The sequence below is a fragment of the Clavispora lusitaniae genome (genome assembly GCF_014636115.1).
Source record: "Clavispora lusitaniae strain FDAARGOS_655 chromosome Unknown tig00002663_pilon, whole genome shotgun sequence".
In the NCBI taxonomy this organism is placed as follows: Eukaryota; Fungi; Ascomycota; class Pichiomycetes; order Serinales; family Metschnikowiaceae; genus Clavispora; species Clavispora lusitaniae.
Window position 1 is genome coordinate 617,954 of NW_027093982.1, and position 26,696 is coordinate 644,649.

The 26,696-nt window shown below is 47.0% G+C and overlaps 6 protein-coding genes across 6 annotated transcripts; 5 read left to right on the top strand and 1 right to left on the bottom strand. All coding sequences in view use genetic code 12, as the record gives it.

The window, feature by feature from the left end:
• Positions 1-872: 872 nt before the first annotated feature.
• On the top strand, positions 873-1,889 carry YEA4 (Yea4p; the record flags this gene model as incomplete). The annotated part of the gene is made up of 1 exon (XM_002617426.2): positions 873-1,889. The coding sequence occupies one exon, from the start codon at positions 873-875 to the stop codon at positions 1,887-1,889; it is 1,017 nt and encodes a 338-aa protein (XP_002617472.2).
• Positions 1,890-4,226: 2,337 nt separating this feature from the next.
• Positions 4,227-5,619, top strand: FOB63_004913 (M48 family metallopeptidase; the record flags this gene model as incomplete). The annotated part of the gene is made up of 2 exons (XM_002617424.2): positions 4,227-4,241; positions 4,285-5,619. The coding sequence occupies 2 exons, from the start codon at positions 4,227-4,229 to the stop codon at positions 5,617-5,619; spliced, it is 1,350 nt and encodes a 449-aa protein (XP_002617470.2).
• Positions 5,620-7,532: 1,913 nt separating this feature from the next.
• MEF2 (Mef2p) lies at positions 7,533-10,019 on the top strand (the record flags this gene model as incomplete). Its single annotated transcript, XM_002617423.2, has 1 exon — positions 7,533-10,019. The coding sequence occupies one exon, from the start codon at positions 7,533-7,535 to the stop codon at positions 10,017-10,019; it is 2,487 nt and encodes an 828-aa protein (XP_002617469.2).
• Positions 10,020-12,430: 2,411 nt separating this feature from the next.
• NAG6 (dynamin-like GTPase) lies at positions 12,431-14,935 on the top strand (the record flags this gene model as incomplete). Its single annotated transcript, XM_002617422.2, has 1 exon — positions 12,431-14,935. One exon carries the CDS (start codon positions 12,431-12,433, stop codon positions 14,933-14,935), a length of 2,505 nt encoding a protein of 834 aa, XP_002617468.2.
• Positions 14,936-15,872: 937 nt separating this feature from the next.
• On the top strand, positions 15,873-17,645 carry HXK1 (hexokinase 1; the record flags this gene model as incomplete). The annotated part of the gene is made up of 1 exon (XM_002617421.2): positions 15,873-17,645. The coding sequence occupies one exon, from the start codon at positions 15,873-15,875 to the stop codon at positions 17,643-17,645; it is 1,773 nt and encodes a 590-aa protein (XP_002617467.2).
• Positions 17,646-18,754: 1,109 nt separating this feature from the next.
• FOB63_004917 (PA14 domain family protein) lies at positions 18,755-23,623 on the bottom strand (the record flags this gene model as incomplete). Its single annotated transcript, XM_002617420.2, has 1 exon — positions 18,755-23,623. The coding sequence occupies one exon, from the start codon at positions 23,621-23,623 to the stop codon at positions 18,755-18,757; it is 4,869 nt and encodes a 1,622-aa protein (XP_002617466.2).
• Positions 23,624-26,696: the final 3,073 nt, after the last annotated feature.

A 26,696-nucleotide genomic window follows, 5' to 3' on the forward strand; every position in this document is an offset into this window, starting at 1 on the left:
ATTTAACTGTTCTCATCAACTGTTCTCATCAATTGTTCTCAGTCTTAATGGCCCTGATAGATCGTCAATATTGGATTATCAATGTGTTCACTATAAGAACATATCAGAGCAGAAACTCTTCAATCCTCATCAACACACGAAGCGTTTGATTAAATATTATCAACCATTTCACTCGTGACCCAGATAGGATACATCACTGGACTGCTCTACAATCGAGTTTTCAATATGAAAAATAATAAGCCACTCCATTGGAGGAAGACGAATTATCTTCGAAATTTTGATGAAAAATTATTTCAGTTACGTTGCCATCCAACAGTTGATGACAAAATTCCCCGGTCATCCTAAAATCTTCAGTCATTAGTGAGAATACTCACTTTTTCGAAGTGTTTCCAACAACCAATGAACTTCCTTTCATACACTTCCTTTTGGTTTCTCCACCTATTACGATTAGTGGAAACTCTTAAATAGGCCAAACTTCGCTTGTGATTGAATTTCTGGGTTTTTGGCATATCTGTCATCTCGTATAGCCATGCGGCCGTGCCTCTCCATACAGGCCATTTATCACCTACTTGAACATGAGCGACCCATTTGGATCTCAGATCCAGTTTGAAACTGTGAGATAACCTAGCCACCTTCATTGGCCATTTGCTGCTCCATTTAATGTTACTTTGCTCGGTCTAAGTTGTCTTACGTGATATTGAAGAGCGGCTAAATCACATCGTCAAGACTGGTAACTATACGATCACCAATACAACTTCTTCCAATTAGTCTGGCCAATTCGTCTGATCAACTTTGACCTCATTACAGCACCGAACCGGTCTCCAATTCCAGAACAAACCAAGTGTATCCTAACAATTTCTTGTCCCTCACCCATGAACTTTCTTATCCCACTGGCACAGGTTTTTGGCGGCTGCTGCTGCAACGTCTACTCGTTTGAGGCGCTTCTAGACCAAGGCAAACGTCTTCCCGAACACCCGGACGTGGGCCATGTCGTGACGCTTTTACAGTTCATGCTCGTTTCTCTTGTGGCCGTGCGGCCCCATCTCGTTCGACACGGCTTCTTTTACACTTTCCGCCGCCCCAAGATCCCGCTTAGCCGCCACATGGTGTCCGTTGGGCTATTTTTCGCCGTTCTGGTCCTCAACAATTCCGTCTGGCGCTTTGGCGTCAGCGTCCCGATCCACATCACCCTCCGTTCCAGCGCCGCATGTGTGACCATGGCCGTGGGCTATGTTTTTGGCGGGAAACGATACACGCGGAGCCAGATTTGCGCTCTGGTGTTGATGCTGGCGGGTTCTGCCATGGTGGTGTGCCAAAAGGCACAAGATTCCCACAGCACGCTGGATGGCCTACGGTATTTTGTAGGCGTGGGTGTTTTGGTGGCTGCGCTGGTTCTCGGGGCGTTTCTCGGGCTCTACAATGAAAGGCTCTACCGCAAGTACGGCACCCATTGGCAGGAGACGCTTTTCTACTCGCATGCGCTTGCGCTTCCGCTTTTTTTGCTTTTGGGCAGAGGCGTGTGGACAGACTTGGTGACAATGTGCCGCAGCGGGCCGTTCTACTCCCTTGAAACATGGGCCTCTCTGTTTTCGTTGTTCGGTTCTTCCAAGACTCTAGACAACTTTCTGGTGCTGCGGCCTGCGCTTCTATTGGCCCTTAATGCGGCCACTCAGGTTGTTTGCGCCCGAGGTGTCAACCAGTTGGCAGGTCGTGCTCTGTCATTAACGGTAGTGATTGTTCTTTTGGTTCGCAAGTTTTTGAGCTTGGTGCTCAGCTCGGTGGTGTTTGGAAACCGCTTTAACTTGCAGGGCTACATGGGGTCTTTGCTTTTGGTGGCAGGCACCATCCAATACGCCATGGCAACGTACAAGAAGGAGAAGGTGCACTAGTAAGCACATCAGACTTGGAGTATCAGACTTGGAGGACTATCAGTCTTTGAGACTAGAGCCAGAATCAGAGTATCAGACGGGACAGACTACTCCACCACTCTGGCTAATTCAGACTTTCCAACTTTACGCTCTTGCCACAACTGCTTGGCACAATGGCAACCCTGCCAGATTTTCATAGACCCCTGCTCACTGAGCGGATATTTAGAGTATGACATTATGAAAACTAATACAAACCTTATGACACTAATACAAACCTTATGATAGCTGGTAGAAGTTCCATGGATCCGACTATATCAGGAAGTGATTTGAGATACCTGACTTTGATCGATTGTTAATGTGTATTATTCGAATAGCCTTGGGATTAATCTACTTATTACTAAAGAGCAGTTCATGCTTTTATGAGTCGGTAACGTTTCTTTGCTAATCGTAGACATCCACAAAAAACACGAAACACAATTTGATTTGACAAAGTCTATGGAAAAAAGCATTGGCACGAGCAAGCACCTCTTCTTCGTCATTTTGATTTTGACAATCTGTCGTCTGTTCCTTTCTCAGCCATGATAAGCATATTTGCAGAACAATGAAAATACTTTCTCGAAGGAAAGAAACCTATAAAAGAGGTGAAATCTATGGCTAACGGTGCTTTCAGGTTTCTCTTGCTTTTACGATGTAATGTCAAGGTTTCAATGTCTGGAAACTCCTGCCCGATCAATATTACTCTCATTTGACTAGAAAGAAGTCTTTTGACCATGGACGAGAAAGAGATCATCAAAGACGCAAACATACATGGAGAAGAAGTACGGAAAAGAGCCAACTGCTAGAGTCAAGTATGTTGAAAGGACACCTGATTGCGAGATCATGAACCTATCTTCTATGAGGACCTTAAAGGTTTATAGGACCATTACATATTGGAGCTTGTTCGTGGCTCAATCTAAAAACATCATGCATTTTTTAAATACGAAATACAGCACACCTACCCCCTCATAGACAATTGGATCCAAACCCCAATCAACCACCTATCTAACTAAGCCGGATGCTGGCTTCCAAAACACCACAGGAAAGTCCATGATTACACATGATGAAACAGATGATGCGAGACCATTTACTCTGAGTCAGAACTTAACATAATACTCATCAGTCTAATTCTTCTTCGAGACTAGTCATGGTTGAAGGTCAGCTCCTTTAAAACCTAGTTGCAAGGCAATTGTGGATCTGAGAGGCACTATGAGTTCTATTGGCCACTTTATGTGTTTGACTATTTTTTTATTTTCGTTGACTCTGACGAAGCACCAAAAGTTACAGCGAATGACGAATTCTACAGGTGAAAGATGATTGAGAGCTATAATTACTTTTGTTCAGTTTCGGATGTACGGCTATTAATGCGCCTACGGGCTTTGCAAATTCCTAATAGCCAATTCTTGTCTTCACTTCGATACATAGTCAAGAAACCCCAACGAAACCTTTTTGAGTTATATACGAGTGAACATTGAAACTAATTCATGTAAAATTCGCTGGACACACATGTTCGGGAGAATTGTACACGCTTAATCTGACCTTTCCTTCGTCATATCGTAATAATAAACATTGATATGGATCGTAAATAAAAACGAAAAAGCATAGAGCAAGTTCTTTCTTAGTCCGTAGCTTCCTTAACATAGTATACATTTAAGTAGAAGGTTACCCAACGGCAAAATATCACTAAACGCCGAAACAAGAGAAATCTCCACCAATGACAATAACCGTAAGTTGATGCACCGAATAGGGAATCTGAGAATGGCCCGGCTATATTCACCCATACGAAAGCCAACCTGCACAATGGCAAGTGCAGAAGCCATTTTCTGATGAGGACATCAGGAAGTTTTGCCTTCCAAATTTATTTGTATTGGGTGCTCTCCAAATATTTTGTATTATGACCCTATCCTTGAAGCAATTACTTTCTGAAACTTGTTCAATGCAATGTTCAGCCACTAAATCGCAATTGTTCATGTATGCATCTGTCACACCGTTACTATATCTCTGTCGTTCTTTTAGTTCCATATATATAAAGTTTCTTTGGGCCAATGAAGATCAATCTGTCACAAAAACGCTCAACTTCCTCATTGAATCGTACATTAGGCTTAAGCCTTCATTCAAGTGGCAATGTGTAAACAATTCCACCTTATCTTCTCATGCGGGTACTGCACAAACGTCCCCGATACGGTACGTGTGGCTTTCCTGTGCATGTTCACGTCAAACACTGATTGGCGCCCTCGATGGCAATGCGTCCACTATACTCCACTATATAAAGAGGTTTGTGGGACGCCTGGACTATTTTTTTTCTCACTTTCAATCTCCAATATGGCTTTTGCAAATGTATGTTCCCAGTGCAATATACTAGTGTCCTACTAACCATCAGATCATATCTGCCTTTGACAATCCGGCATACCACTGGAGGTCCATCGTCACTACACTTTTGATAGGAAAGTATACATTTGAGACATATGTCAGATACAGACAATACAAAGAGCAATGCAAGACAGAACCCCCGGCCCTGATCAAAAATGAAATTACAAAGGAAACCTTCGACAAGTCCCAAGAATACTCCAGAGCAAATAGCTCCTTTGCCTTTGTAAAGTCCACTTTCAATTTGGTCAAAGACTTGGCTTATATCAAGTTTGATTTGTATCAGAAGCTCTGGTCGTGGTCGGGTTCTTTGTTGTCCTCGCTATCACAAGTCTCTGTTATTGGCCGCTTTTTCGGTTCTGGGCTCATCAGCCAGTCTTTGGTTTTGTTTGTGTTAACTTCTATTCTTGGAACTTTGGAACGGCTTCCTTTTTCCTACTATGCGGACTTTGTGTTGGAGGAGAAGTTCGGTTTCAATAAATCAACTGTAAAGCTTTGGGCATCGGACACGATTAAGTTGGCTTTATTTCTGCTTGTGTTGGGAACTCCGGCTGTATACGGCTTTTTGAAGATCATTGATCATTTTGGAACGTCCTTCATCTCTTATGCCTGTGCTTTTACGCTCCTTTTGCAACTCATCCTCATGACGATCATGCCTAAGTTGATATTACCTCTCTTTTACAAACTCACTCCAATAGATGATGGTGAATTGAAGACAGAAATTGAAAAATTGGCCACGAAAAATGGGTTTCCTCTCTCTGGTGTATATGTCATCGACGGTTCCTCCAGATCAGGACATTCAAATGCATTCTTGCATGGCTTACCTTGGAGTCAGCAAATTGTGCTCTTTGACACCTTGATTGACCAAAGTACCATAGAAGAGATCATTGCTGTTTTAGCTCATGAAATTGGTCACTGGAAGTTGAACCATATTCCCCAGCTTCTTGTTACTAACCAAGCGTCCGTTATTTTGACTTGTGTTTTGTATTGTGCTTTCATGGAAAACAAGTCATTCTTTCATTCATTTGGCTTTTTTCATGAGTACCCTCCAATGATTGCTTTCCTTTTGTTCTCCTATGTGAGTGCTCCAATCGACTGTGTTGTCCAGTTTGTTACAAATTTTGTGACCAGAAAGAACGAATACCAGGCCGATAATTATGCGAAGGCACAGGGATACAGTGAAGAGTTAGCCTCTGCTCTTATCAAACTAGAAGTTGAAAATCTATCATCCTTCAACGTGGACTGGTTGTACTCTACCTACAAAGAAAGTCACCCTACTTTGGTCGAAAGATTAAACGCCCTTGGATATATTTCAAAGGAGAAGGCTGAACAACCGCAGGTGAACTAAGAAAGAGTATATGAGACTGTATTCATCAGAATGTTGTAAATAATTTTCCTAGCTACATCATTTACCTTCAACTATGTACCAGACTATGTACCACTGTTATTATTGTAGCCATATGTGTCAAGTAATAGATAACCTACTCAGTCAAGCTCCAGTAGCTAATGGTCAAAAAGAAGGACCACTAGAATTATTGCCTTCAAGGAGATTGCCCATCCTAGTAGTATTTGAAATAAACTTACTCATTGTGTTGCGTTGAGCATGATGATGGTGTCTTAACTGGGACGATATTCTCACTTTAAAACATTGGATATACATTACGTATAGACCGGGCTAAACAGAGAGAATTATATAAAACTTAATACTTGACATGCAGTAAGCTCGAAAAATATACTTATCAGACGGTTATCAACACCCAACAACTCCCAAAGACAAGTGACCCCAGCTTTTCAATTTGCTCTGTCGAACGATAAGCCAGATAAGCCAGATAAGCAAAAGAAGCGACATCTGATGAAACTTCTGCTATTGCCAAGCATCCTTTTTTTCGTCCCTTTCGAAGTGTTCTCGTACCCACCTTATTATACGCTAACTCTTATGGTTAAAGCCAGGAACCACCAGACTTTGTACTACTACCTCCCATAAAGTCACCCATCTCTCCTCAACCCAAGATAACTGGATGCTACTTTTATTTAGAAACATAAAAAGTAGAACCTTACTGTCCAGAAATAAGAGGTAAATGCTAAAGGAGAAGAAAATATGGCATACAGCATTCCAGGAAGAGCTTCTGTGTTTCGATATTTTTTTTTTTTCTTCACACTTAATGTCAAAATTGCATCGCATATCCTCAATTAGTAGTTTCAATCTCTGCGTCGTCACACCTCTTCTGAAAAGCGCAGTATTTTTACGAGAATCATGGCTGTGGTTTCATTAGTTTCGGAGTTTCTTCGGCAACTTTTTGTTCCGATCCCTTTCTCTTTAAGCCACCAAACAGCAGTTCCGAACTCAAGCGGCCAAATTGACATTAGAGCAAGCAAAGTTGTCTCGGTTCATGTACCAAGTCCACATTTTGATAGTCCTCCTGATCGTATTATGAATAGTGTCCATGCATACTTTAATAGATCACATTCTACTAAAAAGACTCTATAACCAACCACATTCTACTAAAAAGACTATAACCAAGCTATTCTCTAAATAAAGCGACCTCTCAACTTTGTGTCTGCAGATTATGCGCGCAGAGATTCTTCAGATTCGAGATCAGTCTCAACTTTTTAAAGCTGGACTTCAAGATTGGAGCGAAACGGCCGAGCTTGAACTATACGGCCATAATATCAGAATTCATTTTCCAAGAAACTACCACTCCTTTACATACACCTTTCAGCGCTTAGTTCCGGGCTATTCCAAGACAACAGGCCTGGTCTTTGAAACTATCGGTGATACTGGCTTGTACAATAGACGTTGGTCAGACTTCAGATTTCAGACTTTTAGAGTTTCGGACTTCTTAGTTTTGGACTACAGAGTTTTGGACTCAGATTTTTGGACTCAGAGTTTTGGACTTCACTTGGACTTACAGACTGAGACTGTTATTCTGGTATCATTCCATTGACTATCATTGCATTCACATCGTTGTCTGATTAGATTTCATTGAGCATCAGAGTCTCGCGTATCAGATTGAAAATACTTGCTCATCCGATTCAAATACTCGCTCATATCTTATCTACTCATCCTGATCAGATTCGTCCGTCAGATTTCTACACATAAGAGTTCTCACTTCTGATCAGATATAATTTCATCTCATCACACACCCATTCTGATCGCTTCTTACCCAGTCTGATCAGATCTCTCATTCGTCAGATTTACATCCTGGTCAAAACTCTCTCATTCCTCACATTTACTCGTTCTACAACCCATCCGTCATAGATATGACCTCTCTCCACTTTCTCCGCCCCCTCCAGTTCCTCCGGGCCGCCCACACCGCGGCCAAAACACGCAACATCGGCATCATCGCCCACATCGACGCCGGCAAAACCACAACCACAGAGCGCATGCTTTTTTTCAGCGGCAAGACCGCTCGAATGGGCAACGTGGACGAAGGAGACACCGTGACCGACTATCTCCCGTCCGAGCGGCAGCGCGGCATCACCATCCAGCTGGCGGCCATTTCGTTCCCCTGGAACGGCCACCACATCAACGTGATCGACACGCCGGGCCACGCCGACTTCACGTTCGAGGTCACACGGTCGTTGCGCGTGCTTGACGGCGCCGTGACCATTTTGGACGCCGTGGCGGGCGTCGAGGCGCAAACAGAAAAAGTCTGGCGCCAGGCGGCAGCGCTCGGCATCCCGCGGCTTGCCTACGTCAACAAGATGGACCGGGCGGGCGCCGGCTTCAGCCGCACGGTGCGGGAGCTTGTGTCACGCCTCGCCACGCGGGCGGTGTGTGTCAACGTGCCGTATTTTGCGCCCAAAGACGGCGAGATGCAGTTTGCGGGCGTGCTTGATGTGGTGCACTGCCGGCGCTTGGTGTGGACCGACGCCAGCGGAACCAAGATCGACGCCCAGCCGTTGAGCCCCGGCTCCGACGACTACAACCTTGTGTTGCGGTGCCGAGAGGCGATGGTCGAGACGCTAGGCGAGCTTGACGACTCGGTGGTGGAGGCGTTTTTCGACGCGGGCGAGGATTACATGGCGGTGCCGGCGGGCGCCCTCCAGCAGGCGATCCAGCGGGCCACCGTGGCGTGCGCCGTGACGCCCGTGTTGTGCGGCTCCAGTTTCCGCAACATCGGCGTGCAGCCGGTCATGGACGCCGTGGCGGCGTATCTTCCGTCGCCGTTGGAGGCGCGGTTGCCGGAGGTGACCACCACGAACAGGAAGGGCTTGTCTTCGTCTAGCTCCTCTTCTGTCCCCTCCTCCTCCTCCTCCCTCGCCGTGCCCGTGGCCGTGGGCCCCAAGGGCCTCGTGGTCAACGGCGACCGCAACTTGACCGTGGCGCTCGCCTTCAAAGTGGTGACGCACGCCACCCGCGGCGTCATGGCCTTCTTCCGCGTCTACTCGGGCACGCTCGCGTCCAACTCCACCGTCATCAACACCCGCACAGGCAAGAAGCTCCACCTCCGCCGCCTCATGTTGATGCACGGCGACGTGCCCGAGGAAGTGGCGCACGTGGCGGCCGGAAACATCGGCGTTGTTGCCGGCATGGACGACGACATCGCCACGGGCGACACGTTGGTGCTGCGTGGCGCCACACACTCCAAGACGTTTTCGCCCGCCGAAGCGGCGCTCCGCATGCATGCCATCGACGTGCCGCCGCCGCTCTTCAACGCGGCGGTCGAACCGCTCACGGCCGGCGACGCCCGCCACATGAACGAATGCATCCGCACACTTGTGCGCGAGGACCCGTCTTTGCACGTCCACGTGGACGACGACATGGGCCAGACGGTGTTGAGCGGCATGGGCGAGTTGCACCTTGAGATTGTGCGCGACCGCTTGGTGAAAGACATGAAGGCCCGCGTGCGCCTCCGCGACGTGGCCGTGTCGTACAAGGAGACGGTGGCGCGGCCAGACGGGCGGCCTGTGCGTGTGGCGGCGGCGGACTACCCGGACGTGTACGTGGACGTGGCGTTGGACTCGTTCGAAGGTGCTGCGGCCGAGTCGCTGTTTGCGCAAGAGCAGGGCGCCGTGCTTGTGGGCCACGACAACAACGTGGTGGTGTTGGGCGACGGCGCCACGCCGCAGGCCATGACGCAGGCCGTGGCGGACCGCCGCTGGAAGTGCGATCAGTCGTTGGAAGACTTGCAGCGCCTCTTGGTGCAGGGCTGTGTCACGGGCCTCCAGATCGGCGGCCCCGTGTTTGGGCTCCCGTTGCACTCGTGTGCTGTCCGCATTGTGCTGTGGAACTTCCCGGCGGAGGAGAAGACGGTGCCGCCGGCAATTTTGCTTGACGTGGGGCGCCGGGCCGTGGCCAAGGCGGTGGCCACGCTTGCAGAGAAAACAGCGTCTGGCAGCTCCGACGTGGCTGCTTTCGGCGTGTTGGAGCCTATCATGGCCGTGAAGGTGTACGTGGAGCTGGACGTGTTGGGCGAGGTTGTGCATGACTTGAACAGCCGGTGCCAGGCGACCATTCTCTCCATCGACGACGAGTCCGACAGCTTCGAGGACCAGAACTGGGCGCGTGCCGAGGCAGAGCGCCTTTTCTTGCCGCCCGACTACACGATGAAGACCGAGACGGGCGAGCTCAAAAACAAGAAAACCATTGTCGCCGAGGCGCCGCTTCGCGAGATGGTGGGCTATCTTTCGCGCTTGCGCTCCATCACTCAGGGCCGGGGTGCGTTTGATATGTCGTACCAGGGCATGAGGCGGGCGAACAAGGCCCGCTTGGCGTCGATCAAGAGCGAGTTTGCATTTATGTGAGAGGACCACCAAGACTCAGGCGCAGTAGGTCTGAGTCTGAAGACGCCGGGCGAGCCGCCCCAGGCGAAGCCGCCTCACCGGGCGAAGCCTGGTGTTGTGATCGCCTGAATTGACCGCCTGAAGTTGTATTTTTGCTCACTCTCTATATGCGTTGAGGTCTTACGTGACTCGGGAGAAGATATGTTCTCTTCCACTCCGTAGACGTACCCAGACATTCAACATGATGCGTCATACTATACTACGCTGGCATTTGTGAGCGATCGTCTTCTTGATTTGCGGCTTCTTCAACTTAGTACGTCTCGGTCTCTTCCCAACGAAGATGCTATAGATTATCTTGTATATATTACTAATGAACTTCATTTGGTCTACGGAGAGCAATCTTAAAGTTCTTTTGGAGAGCGAATTGCAACGATCAAACATGCAGTGTTTGAAGTCAGTAGATCTGTGGTTTTCCTAGTTGGAATATAATTCAAGGTTTCGGGTTGCTTGCGGAAAAATGACTTTAATAGTGATCCAGCCTTGAGGTTTCACCTAACAAATCAAAGAAGATGTCAAAGTAATGGGGAGAATGACTCAAACGGGCGACTTATTCATACATTATGATTCCAACAGACTAGACAGCTTGGATTTAAAGGTTTTTTGAGTGAGATCTTAAAAATTCTTCAAAGACTTTGTTTAGTACATACTTCCTAAGCAATTAAAAGCCGTCTTTCTGCAACTTTTCCTCCAAATAACCCCGATTCTGATCATTTGCTCGCTTGGTTAGTTTACCAGCTTAATCTATCGAAAATGAATAAATGACGTTACGACGAGATAACCATACAATAAAATTGGAGGTAACAAAAGTGAGCAATTAAGAGTCACGAGGACTACTTAAGCCAGTAGAGGTGATAGAAGAATATCTGGGTGTTGTTTTTTTTTGAGATGAAGAGAGAAGGGCTTGTCTTGTTGCAAGAAGACGGAGTTTGAATACTTAACCACATGTTTATGGATCATTTCCAAAGGTTGAAGAAAAGCAAGTTCATTACAAGCACCTGGCAAAAGAACAAAACCGAAATTGTCTTTCTAAAGAAGCCACGAAATAGAAATAAACTGTTCTTCTAGTTCATACTTACATCATTTTCGTTTGGTGAGCATTTTGACAATACATCATCTTCAAGCAAATGAAGTAGAACCTTACAATTCGGAAGATGCTGTCACACGAAACAGCGATTCATAGAGATTGTGGGACGTTCAACAAAGGAAAAATAGGTTTATTTATCTGCTAATGTTTCATTTGGTCACTTATGAATGTTAATCTTACAGTCTCTACAGTTTCTATTCACAAGAATACCAACCGAAATTAATCATTCAACCAAATGAGATAAACTATTTAAAACAAACGACAAAAACTGTTTAAACCAAACGAAAAAATTACATAAACTAATATGGAAACTTGATGATGATTAAAATTGTGAGAAGACTATTTAGTCACCTTAAAAGACAGAAACAGAAAGCTAGTGAGTATTCTGGCTTTCCTGGTCCAATGATCAAGCAAAATCAGCAAAAAGCAATAATGCATGCTTAATCGAACGATTAAATCCCTGACATTACTGGTTGATTACTTTTCATCGTTTGGTTTAATTAATTTCGTTTGGATTGATTGGTTTCCTATTTGGATTGAATGATTTCCTATTTGGATTGCTTTCCCTTGGTTTGATTAATTTTCTTGTTTGAATAAACTGTACAGTTTTTATTCATACCAAACAAGAAAAACTATTTAAACCAAACGGGAAAATTCATTCAAACCAAATGGTAAAAGATGTTAAAACCAAACGAAAAAAATTAGATAAACTAGTATGGAAAGTTGAAGATGATTAAAACTGTTGAAAAAGACTACTTAGTCACCTTAAAAGACAAAAATAGAAAGCTACGGTGAGTAATCTGGCTTTTCTTGTCCGAATGGTCAAGCCAAATCAACAAAAAGAAGCAATATTGCATGTTTAATCGAACGATGAAAAGTCCGTGACATTTCATACTGGTTTATTTAGTTTTTATCGTTTGGTTTAATTAATTTCGTTTGGATTGAATGATTTCCTATTTGGTTTGCTTTCCCTTGGTTTGATTAATTTTCTTGTTTGAATAAACTGTACTGTCTTTGCTCTTTGATTAGTCCTTGTGCGGTTTCTAGCAACTCTAATCCGGAACAGCACATTAAAGCACAAACTTAACAAAACGAAAGAATAATACAAACAAAAAAAAAAAATAAAACAGACAAAGCAAAAAAGGTCAATAAAACCCAAATCAGACATTGCATCACATCATTCAGCCATTGACCATTCAAAGTCTTGCCCTTCCTAGTCCAGAACCTAATCTCTCGGTCGTGCATACACCTCGACTCCACGTAACCGACTACTCTTTCTAATCCACCCATGTCCAACGTTCCCCTGCCCACAGTAACTTTAGAAGGAGATTCGCCCGACGCGGCGCACGAGGCCGTGTCGTCGTCGCTGTCGTCGTTTGTCCCCGTGGAAATCCAGGACGCCATCCAGATCATCGACGAGCACAAACAGTTCAACAAGCAAATCTTGGACTACATCAGCAGCCGATCGCGCCAGCCGGGCGACTACCGCATCATCTCGGTGTTTGGCTCGCAGAGCACGGGCAAGTCCACTTTGCTCAACCACTTGTTCAGCACCAACTTCGATGTCATGGACGAGGTCAACCGCCAGCAAACGACAAAGGGAATCTGGATGGCTGTCAGTCCTGGCGTCAGCAACCTGCTTCCGGCAAACGCCCATGTGCCGCCCGAAAACATCTTGGTGATGGACGTCGAGGGCACCGACGGCCGCGAACGTGGCGAAGACCAGGACTTTGAGCGGAAAGCCGCTCTTTTCGCCTTGTCCACCAGCGAGGTGCTCATTGTCAACATGTGGGAGTCCCAGGTGGGCTTGTACCAGGGCGCCAACATGGGCTTGTTGAAAACGGTGTTTGAGGTGAACTTGTCGCTTTTCGGCAAGGCCAAGCTCCAGAACAACGACCACAAGGTTCTTTTGCTCTTTGTGATCCGCGACCACTTGGGCGTCACGCCAATGGAGTCTCTAGCCGCCACCATCACTCAGGACTTGTTGCGGATCTGGGAAGGCTTGAACAAGCCCGCTGACGTGGCCCATTTGGCCTTTGACGATTTCTTCGATTTGGCTTTCCACACGTTGAGCCACAAGGTGTTGCAGAACGAAAAGTTCTTGGACGACGTTCGCCTGTTGGGAAACAAGTTCCTCGACACCTCCAGCGAGTCTTTCCTCTTCAAGCCAAACTACCACCACGACATTCCTATTGAAGGCTGGACCATGTATGCCGAGAACTGCTGGGACCAGATCGACCACAACAAGGACTTGGACTTGCCCACGCAGCAGATATTGGTGGCCAAATTCAAGTGTGACGAGGTGGCCGCTCAATGCTTCGAAGAGTTTGCCAAAGTTTCGCATGAGTTGAAAAACATAGCAGTAACGGCAACCCAGAGCACAGACCCTATCGACTACAAGGACACCGGGTTGGGTTTCCAAGACATGAAGCAGAGCGTCTTGGAAGATTACGACTTGGGTGCCTCCAAGTACAACAAATCCGTCTATCAGCAGAAGAGAGCCACATTGGCGGAGAAAATCGACTCCACTTTGCAAGACGTGTTTGCCATATACGCCAAGCACTTGGTTACAACTTCTCTCAAAGCTGTCTCGGCAGGCTTGAGCAGGAAAACAAGGTCTGGGACTTTTGTTGAGGCTATGGAGAAGTTGAAGCAATCGTCGGCGCACGATTTTCTGCAATCTTTGGCTCTCATCTCTTTGGATGGCGCGTTGGATACCCGTCCTTTCGAAAAGGAATACTTGGCAGAGTTGGAGCAGCTTGTGTCCAAGCAACAAATCGTGGAGTTGAACTCTATTCTCAGCAAAGCTTTGAAAAAACTCAACAATGGCTTGAGCACATGCTTTGTGGAGGAACTTGCCAACCCATCCGAGCTTACATGGGACCATATTTTGGAAAAATTCCAAGCTCTTAGCAAGTCTGCTCTTCAGAAGTATGAGACAGAGGAAGGTGATTACGATTTCCGTTTGGGCACTTTGCCATCGATGAACAAGAGGGCTCTCAAGACGTTTGACTTCAAGTCATGGGAACTACTTGACGATTTGATTCACAAGTACATTTCCAAAGACAATTTGCTAAACATCTTGAAGGACCGCTTCGACGACAAATTCAGATACGACGAAAACGGCGTACCTCGGTTGTACCAAAACACAAAAGAGTTGGAAGGCAGTTTCAGCGAGTCGAAAACCCACGCGTTGAAGGCATTCCCGATCTTGACGGTGGCCCGTTTGTCTGATGGCACCGAGGTGATTCCCAAGTACGATGTTCGTGACAAGAAATTGAAACGCCAGTATGAGACCGTACGTGAGGAGAAGGAGGCCGAGGAAGAGGACGAGGACGAGTGGGACTCCGAGGATGACGAAAATCAGCGGGCTTTTGCAGAACTTTTGAGCGAGAGCGAAAAGGCCGAGGTCATGGCCAAGTTCAAGCGTGAAATGGATGCTAAGTTTGTTGAAACAAAACGCTCCATCATGCAGCATGTCACGCAGATCCCATACTACATCTACATTGTGATTTTGGTTTTGGGCTGGAACGAATTCATGGCCATATTGCGCAATCCTTTCTTCTTTACGCTTTTGATCATGTTGGCCGGAGCAACATACGTCATGTACCTGATGAACTTGCTTGGGCCAGCGTCTATTGTGGTTCAGCGCATGGCAAACGAGGCTCTTGGCTTGGCCAAGGAGAAGCTTCGGGAATTCGTTGTAGATGACCACATGCAACACGGACACAATATGAAGAAAATGACGACAAATGACATTGAGCTCGACAACTTGCTGGAGGAGTCTACATAGGGACTATAGCAATTTATGAATGTGTTTCACGGTACCAGAGGACGAGAAAGTGTACGAGTGGTGCAATGGTGTAGATTTAAATGACGAAGAATTGTACTAGGACTTAAGATCATGACAAGAAGATCTGCAACCTAGAGAAAAGACAAGTGCTACCTTTCACAAGAAAATCCAATGGACAGGCTGTGTTGAAATGTATGTCTCGAAACTGAATCAGCATTGACTCTGAGTAGACCGTAACTGAACAGACAGTGAATTTGCTTATCTTCGCTAACTTTGACAGATTTCAGTTCGCCAAAATACGGACGCAGAAAACATCCGATCCTGATAGAATCGCTTGAGACATTGAAAATGGCTCATAGACCAAACAACTGACAAATGTCCGCACATATATGTGATGGTAGTTTCATGCTAGCTTCTCTTTGATTCTTAAGTCTGCCGATCTGAGCCGCTTACATAATCACACAATCAGTCACACTATCAGACTATCAGTCACCATATGAATAGCCAGTCCTTTGGCCTGATGCAAAACACGCGAATCTCCACTGCAACCGGTTACGGCAGTCGCTTACTCCTCCATTGACGGCAATGTGCCATTATATGGTGGCTTGGTGTGATGTTGCATCGACAGGTTGCAATCAGCGCCATGAGTCGTGTCCTGCACACAGTAGCATACCATTCACCGCAACGTCGTCTTAATCCACCGAAATCCGCCATGGCCAGCCTGTTTCCGACGTTTCAAGAGTCGGATACACAGAACTGGAAGTGGCACATGTGCCGGTCATTTTGCCGTTGTGTTTTCTCCAATTTTTCTCGCTCTTCTGTCTCGGATACCGTGTTGCACCGCGATTATGCAACATGGCGCGCACAGATCCAACATGTTGCATCCGCTCCTCCACCTGTTAACACATATACGGGCCATCTGCCGCTTTCTGCCTCCATGTTTTTGGACACGCAGAACTTCCCACAAGGCAGCGACATGGCTGAAAACGAACGTGTGGGCATACCAGACAACGCCGCCCGCGACATTGGCGACATTATCGTGGAGATCGACACCACCGATTCCACCGCCAGCGACATTCTGCTTGCCCTGAGTCCATCTTCGTCGCTCTCGGACCCAGAGCCAGATTCGGTCTTGGCCACGGCGCTCACGGCCTTTCTCGGCCCGGTCGAGTCGGGCGACGTGGGCGGCCAGGCCCGCGACTTGGCGCTTCTGCTAGACGAGGCGCTTTCGAAATCGGACCTTTCCATGATCCCGTGCTACTTGGTGGACCCGTCGGGCGAGGAGCACGGGCGGTTTTTGGCGATCGACTTGGGCGGCTCGACGTTGCGCGTGGCGGTGATCGAAATCGGGCAACTGGAGGAGAAACCGTCAGAACAAGAACAAGAACAACCAGAACCAGAACAAACAGAACCAGAACAACTACAACCAGAACAAGAACAAGAACAACCACAACCAGAACCAGAACAGCGCAACGGCTCAGAGCCAAATGGCTCTGAGGATCATTGTGAGAGCTCTCGCCGCTCGCGGGTCCGCATCGTCCACAGCCGGCTGTGGACCGTCGAGGGCCGCCACAAACACGTTGACGAGGCGTTTTTCGACTGGTTGGCTGCAAACGCCTGCTCTGTTTTGGCCGCTAGCCGCCAGGAGTCCCAACCGGCGCTGTTTTCGCAGCCCCTCGCCACCGGCATCACCTGGTCGTTCGCGCTCGAGGCGGCCGCGCCCCACCGCGCCAAAATCGCCCACATGGCCAAGGGCTACACGCTCGACGCCCGCGTGGCCGGGCGCGAACTCGGCGCGCTCGTGGAGGCGGCCATGGCGCGCCGCGGCGTGCCCGTGCGCGTCGACGCCATTCTCAACGACCTGCTTGCCGTCTACGCCGCCGGGCGCTTTTTCGACCCGAAAACAGAGGCGGCCATGGTTCTCGGTACGGGCTTCAACGTGTGCTGCGCCGTGGATGTGGACGACAAGTTGCCGGCGCAGAAACGCTTGCCAGGGCAGAAAAAAGTGCTCTACAACGCTGAGGCGTCGCTTTTCGGCTGTGGGCTTGCGCTGGCGCTAGCCACGTGCTACGACGAGTTGGTGGACGCCCGGTTTGGCGCCGAGCTTGCGTTTGCGCCGCACCTCGAGCTTGACCCCGAGTCCGGCGCCATGTTCCAGCCGTGCGAGCTTTTGGCCGCGGGGCGGTACGTGCCCGAGTTGGTGCGGCACGTTTTGGTGGCCATGGCGCAGCGGCGCGAGGTGTTTGGCGCCCAAAAGTGCATCGAGCCGTTGCAAGTGGCGTATTCGGGCATGACGGGCGAGTTGGTGTGTTTGGCGTGCGAGAGTCCGGGCGACGACGTTGTGGCGCGCGCCCTCGAGCTGCACTTCCAGTGGGCGCCGCGCCTGGTTCTGCGCGCGGACGTGGCCGCGTTCCGCCTCGTTTCGCGCGCCGTGGTGCGCCGCGCCGCCTATGTCATTGCTTCGGCGGTCGCGGGTTTCGTGCTTTTCTTGGCCAGCCACAACGGCCGCTTCAAACACGACACCATCACCATCGGCTACGTGGGCTCGGTCATGGAGCATTTCCACACCATGCGCACCGCCATCACCGAGCTTGTCAATGCTTGCGAAGACGTTTCGGCGTTGGGCGTGCGGGTCGAGTTCGAGCTTGTGCCCGAGAGTCTGCTTGTGGGCGCAGCCATCAGCGCGGCGTACCATGGGCAAACAGCATAAACAGAGGAAAAGTATGATGAACGAGGTATCGAGGAGGCATGGAGGCAAGGGTTGATCAGGAAGGCAGCTGGACGATTTGAGGAAGAACTTCGTGGTGCAGTTGACGAAATTCACGCATTGATCCATTGTGGTAAGCATGTGGCCCAGCCTCTCCAACGAAACAACCACTGATTGCAGTCAAAAAAGTGTTTACTACTGCCAACCACCGATTACTAACAATGGCGCCCAAGTTTGGCATGACCACTGCCAGTTCCTCCCACAAGTCACTAAAGTGAGTTCCTTCAAGTCTCGAATACTTGAGGCAACTTGGCAGTGTCTGTTTCTGGGTGCCAGTCTGATTCTATGAAACCATCTATCTTGGGTTGAACTTGATGTTCAAGGTTAGAGTGAATAGGATATTGATATCAACGAGAAAAAAATGATCATAGTAGGATGTCTGTGTTGGACCAATGTGATTCCAGCTCTCAAGCATCTAAGTAATGTCACAAGTCTTGCCCGACCACTAAAATTAGAAAACCTGATGATCCAGTGACTAAGTTCCTCTTCACTGGCTGCATCTATGGAATCGTTTCTTCCTCTTAGGTGTTATCGGATCTCCAATCTGGAAAGGACGCACGTTCTTCTAATCATAGACAAAATAGAAAAGATGATCAGCGATCACAATCAAGCTCGAATCAAAGTCTTCACATCTCGCACATTTTGGAATATTCTTCTTCATATTGTTACTGCAAGGACAATTCTTTTCGATGACAAAACTCATCATCTTATGCTAAGTAGAATTTAACTTCAAGTCAGCAAAAATCAAGTTTGAAAATGTTCAGAAATTGATATAGGCTCAAACGGTCTACATCTTTTTTTCTCTCTCTCAGGACCAAAAACATATTATGATTTAAATGATTAGCTCCAGTTGTCTTCATTTCGGTTTGTAACATGTCTTTGACAACGCTGGAAATTTGGAACAATTCCGTGATTCTTGATGGATCGACTATACACTGAGCCATATTACATATTACAAATTACATCAAAATACAGATGCTCCCCGAGCAGAATAAAGAAGAACGTCAAATTAAATGTACATGCAAAAGAGCTAATCCAACACGGATCGCTCACTAGAATAAATAAGCGAGAATAATCGCCACCATGGAAATGCCAATCGATTTTCTGCTGCTCAAACCTTCTGCAATTGTTATCAAAGGCAGAGAAGGCGAACTTGGCGAAACAGAAGCATCTGGTGTGGCACCAGAAGCAGAGGAGGTCGCTGAAAGGTATTCAATGGATACACCAGGAATAGAATTAATCTCCACTCCTCCACTACTTTCTGGGACAGATCCAGAACTCGATGGGGAATCAAGCTTGCCTCCGGATTTAGGTGGAGCATCATCCGTAAGAATCTTTGTAGCAAAGTGGGAGCTGTATACATCAGAAGAAACACCACCAGAGCCGATGGCAGGAACATCAGTAGCTGTCTCAGACAGACCGGTTTCTGTGTTAGAGGCAGGAGGAACGACAACAGTTTCTGTGTTAACAGCAGGAGGATCAACAATAGTTTCTGTGTTAACAGCAGGAGGATCAACAATAGTTTCTGTGTTAACAGCAGGAGGAACGACAACAGTTTCTGTGTTAACAGCAGGAGGATCAACAATAGTTGTTCCTGTGTTAACCACAATAGTCTCCGTGTTCACAGCAGGAGGATCAACAACAGTCTCCGTGTTCACAGCAGGAGGATCAACAATAGTCTCCGTGTTCACAGCAGGAGGATCAACAATAGTTGTTCCTGTGTTAACAGCAGGAGGGTCGAGTATAGTTGTTTCAATAACATCGGTTTCCGTACTAACCTCAGCCGGTGGGTCAACTATTGTTGTTTCGGTACTGGTTTCGGTTTCGGTCTCGGTCTCAACAACAGGGTTATTAGAGTCTGGCAAAGTCAGTGTAATAATGTAGCTCGACAATTCCGGTGACTGAGAGTCGGGTGGATAATCGGAGAATGATGGGATCGAATTCGAAGTCGTGGAGATTGGAACGTAGGTAGAAGAAGAAGAAGAAGAATTTCCATAGAAACGAGGAATAGGAGAAGCCTCAGAATAGCTCGACACGATACTAAACTCAGGGACATCAAAAGTCACAGATGGGAAGCCGGAAGACGACCGAGGATCAGTATTGGTTGAGAATTTAGGATCAGAACCAGTAACAACCCCTGGGTCTTGATAAGTCGATTCAGTAGAGACAGAGTCTGAATTGTACGTGAAAGAAGGCACGACTGGGTCAGATGAGGACAAGCTCGCATCTGAAGACAAACTTGGATCAGATGACGACAAACTTGGGTCAGATGACGAAGAACTTGGATCTGAGGAAAAGATTGGGACAGATGAAGACGAGCTGGGTTCTGAGGAAGAAATTGGATCAGAAGAAGACGAACTTGAATCAGATTGAGATGAACTTGGTTCAGAACTTGGATCAGATGAAGACGAACTTGGTACTAAAGAAGACGAGCTTGGATCCATAGAAGACGAACTGGCTTCCGAGGAAGACAAGCTTGGGTCTGCCGAAGATGAAGTTGGGTCAGAAGAAGACGAGCTTGGTTCTAAAGACGAACTGGTTTCTGAAGAAGATGAAACTGGGTCAGACGAAGACGAACTTGGATCAGATGAAGACGAGCTTGGGTCAGATGAAGACAAGCTTGGGTCAGCAGAAGACAGTTCACTCGCAGATTCGCTGCTAGACAGAATAACAGAGCTAGCCAGAACGGAACTAGACAATTGCGAAGAAAATTCCAGAGACGAAGCATCGGGAATAGTCGAAACCTTCGGAGCGATCGTGTGGGGATAGGATGTAATCGACTGTGAAGGAGAGGCAGAAGATATAATGCTAGAAGATGCCACAGGGTCTGGTGTCACCACAGTGACTGTACATGTGGGCACGATTCCACAATCCGAAGGAGTGAAACTTCCAGGAGTAGGATGAGCACTGTCGGTAGGAGAAGTTACCGTGATAGTTTGTGGAGGAATAACAACCACAGTACAAACGTCAGCTTCATTGCAATACTCAGGGGTGTATGTTCCAGGAATAGGATACATTCTGTTTGGCATGGTAGATAGTGTTGTAGTAACGTGAGGAACAACAACAACAACAGTGCATGTGTCGACAATTCCACAGTCCGAAGGAATGTAAGTGCCAGCCAGAGGATGCGCTGAATCTGGAGGAACAAAAACCGTGGTGGTTTGAGGTGGGACAACCGTGATGGTACAAGTGTCGACATTTCCGCAATCACTTGGTGTGAACGTGCCATGAGCAGAATTCACGCTGTTTAGCGGAACAGTTACGGTGGTTGTTTGTGGAGGAACAACAGTAACTGTGCATGTGTCGACTTCACCACAATCCGAAGGAGTAAAAGTACCTGGGAAAGAATGAGCACTATTTGGTGGAACAGTTACTGTAGTAGTTTGAGGAGGAACAACAACAACAGTACAGGTATCAACCTTTCCACAATCAGAAGGTGTAAAAGTGCCCGGAACAGAATGAGCGCTATCTGGAGGAGAAGTCATAGTAGTTGTTTGAGGTGGGACAACGACAACAGTACAGGTATCAACCTTTCCACAATCGCTTGGTGTAAACGTGCCAGGAACAGGATTAACACTGTTAGGTGGAGAAGTAACTGTAGTTGTTTGTGGAGGAACAACTACGACAGTACAGGTGTCGACTTTTCCACAATCGGATGGAGTGAAAGTACCTGGATAAGAGTGGGATTTATTGGGAGGTTCTGTTACTGTGGTCGTTTGCGGTGGAACAACAACGACAGTACAGGTATCAACTTCGCCACAGTCAGATGGAGTAAAGGTGCCTGGAACAGAGTGAACACTATTTGGTGGAGCGGTCACTGTAGTTGTTTGAGGAGGAACAACGACAACGGTGCATGTGTCCACATGTCCGCAGTCAGATGGAGTAAAGGTACCGGGAACAGAATGAGCCTTATCAGGAGGAGAAGTGACAGTTATAGTTTGAGGTGGGACAATGGTAACTGTACATTTTGCAACTTTTCCACAATCAGAAGGTGTAAAAGTTCCAGGAACTGGATTACGACTGTTTGGAGGGGCAGTGACTGTTGTAGTTTGTGGAGGAACAACAACAACCGTGCATGTATCAACCTTTCCACAGTCAGAAGGCGTAAACGTGCCAGGAACAGGATTACGACTGTTAGGTGGAGCAGTCACTGTTGTGGTCTGTGGAGGAACAACGGTAACTGTACATTTGGCAACTTTTCCACAGTCACTTGGAGTATAGGTACCGGGAACAGAATGGATACTGTTTGGAGGAGCAGTGACTGTCGTGGTCTGAGGTGGAACGACAGTGACAGTGCATGTGTCGACCTTTCCACAATCACTTGGTGTGTATGTTCCAGGAACAGAGTGGATACTGTTTGGAGGTGCAGTAACGGTAGTTGTTTGAGGTGGAATAACTGTAACAGTACATGTGTCTACCTTTCCACAATCGGAAGGTGTAAAAGTACCAGGAACTGGATTACGACTGTTAGGTGGAGCAGTCACTGTGGTCGTTTGAGGAGGGACGACAGTAACAGTACATGTGTCGACTTTTCCACAATCAGAAGGAGTATAAGTACCAGGAACAGGATTTCCACTATTTGGCGGAGCGGTCACTGTGGTAGTTTGAGGTGGAACAACCGTAACTGTACATTTTGCAACTTTTCCACAATCGGCAGGAGTATAAGTGCCGGGAACAGGATTACGACTGTTTGGTGGAGCTGTAACAGTCGTTGTTTGAGGAGGAACGACAGTAACAGTACAGGTATCGACCTTTCCACAATCAGAAGGCGTATATGTTCCGGGAACGGGATTGCCACTATTTGGAGGAGCAGTAACCGTAGTTGTTTGAGGTGGGACAACCGTAACTGTACACTTTGCAACTTTTCCACAGTCACTTGGAGTATACGTTCCAGGAACAGAATGGATACTGTTTGGTGGAGCAGTTACTGTTGTAGTTTGTGGTGGAACAACCGTAACCGTACAAGTATCAACCTTTCCACAATCGCTTGGAGTATAAGTGCCAGGAACTGGATTTCCACTATTTGGTGGAGCAGTCACAGTCGTAGTCTGCGGAGGAACAACCGTAACCGTACACGTGGGAGACACCAGACAATCCGTGGGCGTATGGGTGCCCGGGATCCCGCCGCTCTCGGTCACAGTTGTGAACACCTGCGGTGGAACCTCCACAATGGTACATGTGGGCACCAGCAGACAGTCTGTTGGAGTGTAAAAGCCTGTAGTCGGGTGGAGACTGTTTGTGCCATAAGACGTTGTGGTGGTGACAACCGGAGGCACGGCGCAGTTTTGTGGGTCAAACAGAAGCTGCTGCACGAGATTGAAGTCGCTGACAGTCTGGCCGTCGGGCGTAGTATACGACACCGCCAACGCCAGCGGCCCGTTCCAGTTGAAGGTGACGATCTTGAGCGCGTACGCAAAGCCCTTTTCCAAGTACGCCTGCGTCGTTTTCGCCGAAGCATCGCCGGCGCCGGCAAAGCCACGCAAAGTACTGATGCTAAACTGCGAGGTGACCGAGTCAACATTGTCGCAGCAGCCGCCCACAGTCACCAACGACAAGGCGGCGCCGTCGTCTGCGCTGTCAATGGACCAGGTGTACACACCGGTGGCATCCGGAACGAAGTAACCCGTGTACTCGATGGTGAAGTTGGAAATGGTGAGGGGCTGGCCGTACAAGGTGCCCCACTTGAGCAAGTTGTTGCGGATGGTGAAGCTGAAGTCGATGTTGGTGAGCCCGGAGATGGAGAACACCTGGCCGCCCAGCTTGTAACCGTCCTGAAGGAAATTGGTATCCCAGCCTGTTTTGGAGGCGAGCGGGTATCTGTAAGCGACGGCATTGAAACCGGTTCCAAGAACGCTGGAAGGCACACATCCGGCGCCCACAACAGCGGCGAAAATGTAAAAGGCAAGCCACTGCAAAAACATACCGACGCCAGAAAAAACATGGCCGGGCGGCTCCCAGCGTATTTAAACGCCCATGGTGCTTAGGTGGGATGTGAAATGCATGCAAGGTTTACGAGCCTTGCCTTCGCGAAGTTTCGCTTGACAGATCAGACAACTTTTACTATACTTGGTCGCCGATTTCTTTTGTCGTCGAAGCTGTCTCTTTTGTCGTCGAAGCTGTTTCTTTTGTCGTGGAAGCTGTCATTTTGTCGTCGAAGCTGTCTCTTTTGTCGGTCTTGTTTGTCTTGTTTGTCTTTTCTGTCTTGTTTGTCTGTCTTGGCCGGCTTCTCCGCATGTTTCCAGTGTGTTACCCACAGATGCAGAAGCACACGCGGCGGCTATTCTAGCTTCTTCCATGTGTCTCAGTGGCCAAAGAAAAATCAGCCACACCCACCTGGCCTCGATCTGCGGGCAGCTGCGCCTCATGGCAGATTGTGCATCTTCTAAGACATAATCATCATACAATGAAAAGTCGCCACGTCAGCGAGTGGCGATTTGGCCTTTGAGTATCCGAAATACGGTAAGGTAACACAGTAAATGCGTTTACGGCAATATGTGTGACACTCCACACAGGTTTTTCGACACTTCTGGAATTAAGGTTACAAAATTTGCCATGCGCATCAAGTGGCGCTGGATCTGGATGTACACTCTCGTAACTGCAGATCCCACCTTTGTTTCCCCTTCTTTGCTTAGAAACCGACAAAGAAGTGGTGTTTTGTCCCAATGCCATTTCGAATCCGCCATTCGAGCCTGCTACTGACTTTGGTAGGGCTCAACTTCTAAGATGCCTTGTATGCCACATGTCAAAGATGTCACTTTTAGGCTTGTGATTAAGGCCGCTCTAACTCGAGCCTTTTCTGATATAAAAATTTCTTTTCTTCTTGTGCATCACACCATTTGTCTGCGCTTCCATGTCTCCTGTTATGGTATCTGTTGAGATTATGCAGTGACCGTAAAACTTCAGTTACAGGCCAATTGTTCCACTTTTTCCTACTTGGAGCAATTGCTTGTTTCTTCATCCAACAATTGGCTACTCGAATTGTCGTTGTGTGGAGCTAACAGACTTCGGTTATGCTTTTCCGCTAAATGCATGGTACTTTACCGATCTTTTGCATACACACTCGAGTTCGGCTAGGTGGCTGTTCATGCAGTCAGTCAACATCTCCACTCTTTGTCAGCGAAAATATGCAATCTATACCATCAGGGCTTACGCCTTACACTAGAATTTACCCAATGTAGTAATGTCTTGATATGCTTTTTCTATCTGGTCTCTTTGCATGGGAAATGTAACATAGCCAGATTCACGGGATATGGTCGCTGCTCTTATGCATTTTCTTGCATACAGTTAATCGTGGGGCTGCAACTACTGATTCTACAAAGCTGCAAGAAAAATCTCTGAATCTCCGGGGATCCGGTTTCTTGCAGAATTTTGTGAGTGGGAATTGGACTACTAATAGCGACAAAAAGTCTATACTGTACAAAGATAGACACACATGAGATCGATATGCATGGACTGTATATAGATAGATTTCCAGCCACCGCCGTAATCCCCGACGTTCGCCGCCTAAAATTACCCGAACTTCCATGCATCGGCCCACTTGATCTTACATGCATCGAACTTCTACTGTACGTCCATTGGTCATTTACGCACATCTGCAAGGCAATAGGATATATTAGTCAGATGGAACAGTCTGCAGACTTGTCTCGCATTCGCCCCTTTTGATGGCAACGCTCTTTTCTACTGATTCCATTCTACCTTTTCAGGTGTCCGCATAAGCTTTATAGTCTTTTTTTAGTTCCCTTTGTTTCTTTAGTTCTCATTCATTGCAATCTTGTTTGTCCTTTTTGGTGCTTCTTTGGCTCTTCCTTCGTGCTTCTGTGGTTTTTCTGTTCTTTTCATGTTCCTCGTTCGTATACCATTTCCTTTTATCTCTTTAATTCTTTAGCATTCAGCATTTCTTTTCATCTCTTTAATCCTTTAGCATTCTTCAACTTCTCTGGGCACTATTTGGTAGAGTACAGATTGACCACTCTTGGTGTGTCACATATACTTCCTGTTTTAAGACTGCCAACATTGCCACTGATTCTTTTCGGAAGTATCGGACTTCCCAAAGAACGATGCACTATATTGTCCCCATAACCCACATTTGGTTTGCTCACCAAATATATAAGACAAGACCAGAAATAAAGACTCAAAGGTATTTCATCTCTAACAATTCCAAAACATTTCCGAATTCCCTTTCTATCTGTCTTTTGAGTTCCTCAAAGAACATATCCAGAATCGGAATGCTAGTCTGACATCAAGAAGTAGTCTCTATATAAAAATTCTCCATAGAAGTCCCTCAATTATTCAAAAAGAATCTAAACCGGCAAATCTGTAACCTTTCATACCTTAGTCCTGTTATTTTTGTGGTTGCATTTTCAAATGTATGCTTGAGGTATTTTACGCAATACACTCCTATGCATTAGTAATGTCAGTATATCCTAAAGATGCATTAACAGAAACAATCTCTTCTCCATACTCAAAAGATTCTTAATCAAGGGCAAAGAAATATATTAAAGGATCTGGAAGTCAGTTATGCTTGTTCTTTCGAGTTCCGAGTCACAGTCCACTACCTCAACAAGAATTTCAAATTAGATTTTCTATTTGCTTAACCCTTAGCCCTATTCTTGATGTTAATTGATATAAGTGGATGTCGCTTGCAGAACTCTGCATGAATGCCTAAATTTTAGTCCATTTTTATTATAATGTGTGTCAAAAACTTTTAACAACGCATTGTTTTTTCACAGCAGCCTACTCTATTGAAAGAAACAGTCTTGTCTGAAAGTGTCATTAGCGTGAAATAATGGCACCTTAGACCAATTATTATGTTACTTCTTCCAACCACGTTGATTTTTTCACAATATCTTTAAATCAAGTGGCCATATCGTCAATCAACCCACATCTACACTTTACAGGTTTCAAGAAGTCAAAAATCAAGCATTTATGAGATAACAATAATAAATATAGAGGCAGAACACAATGACATTCCACAACTGTTGCAGATGTCGTAAA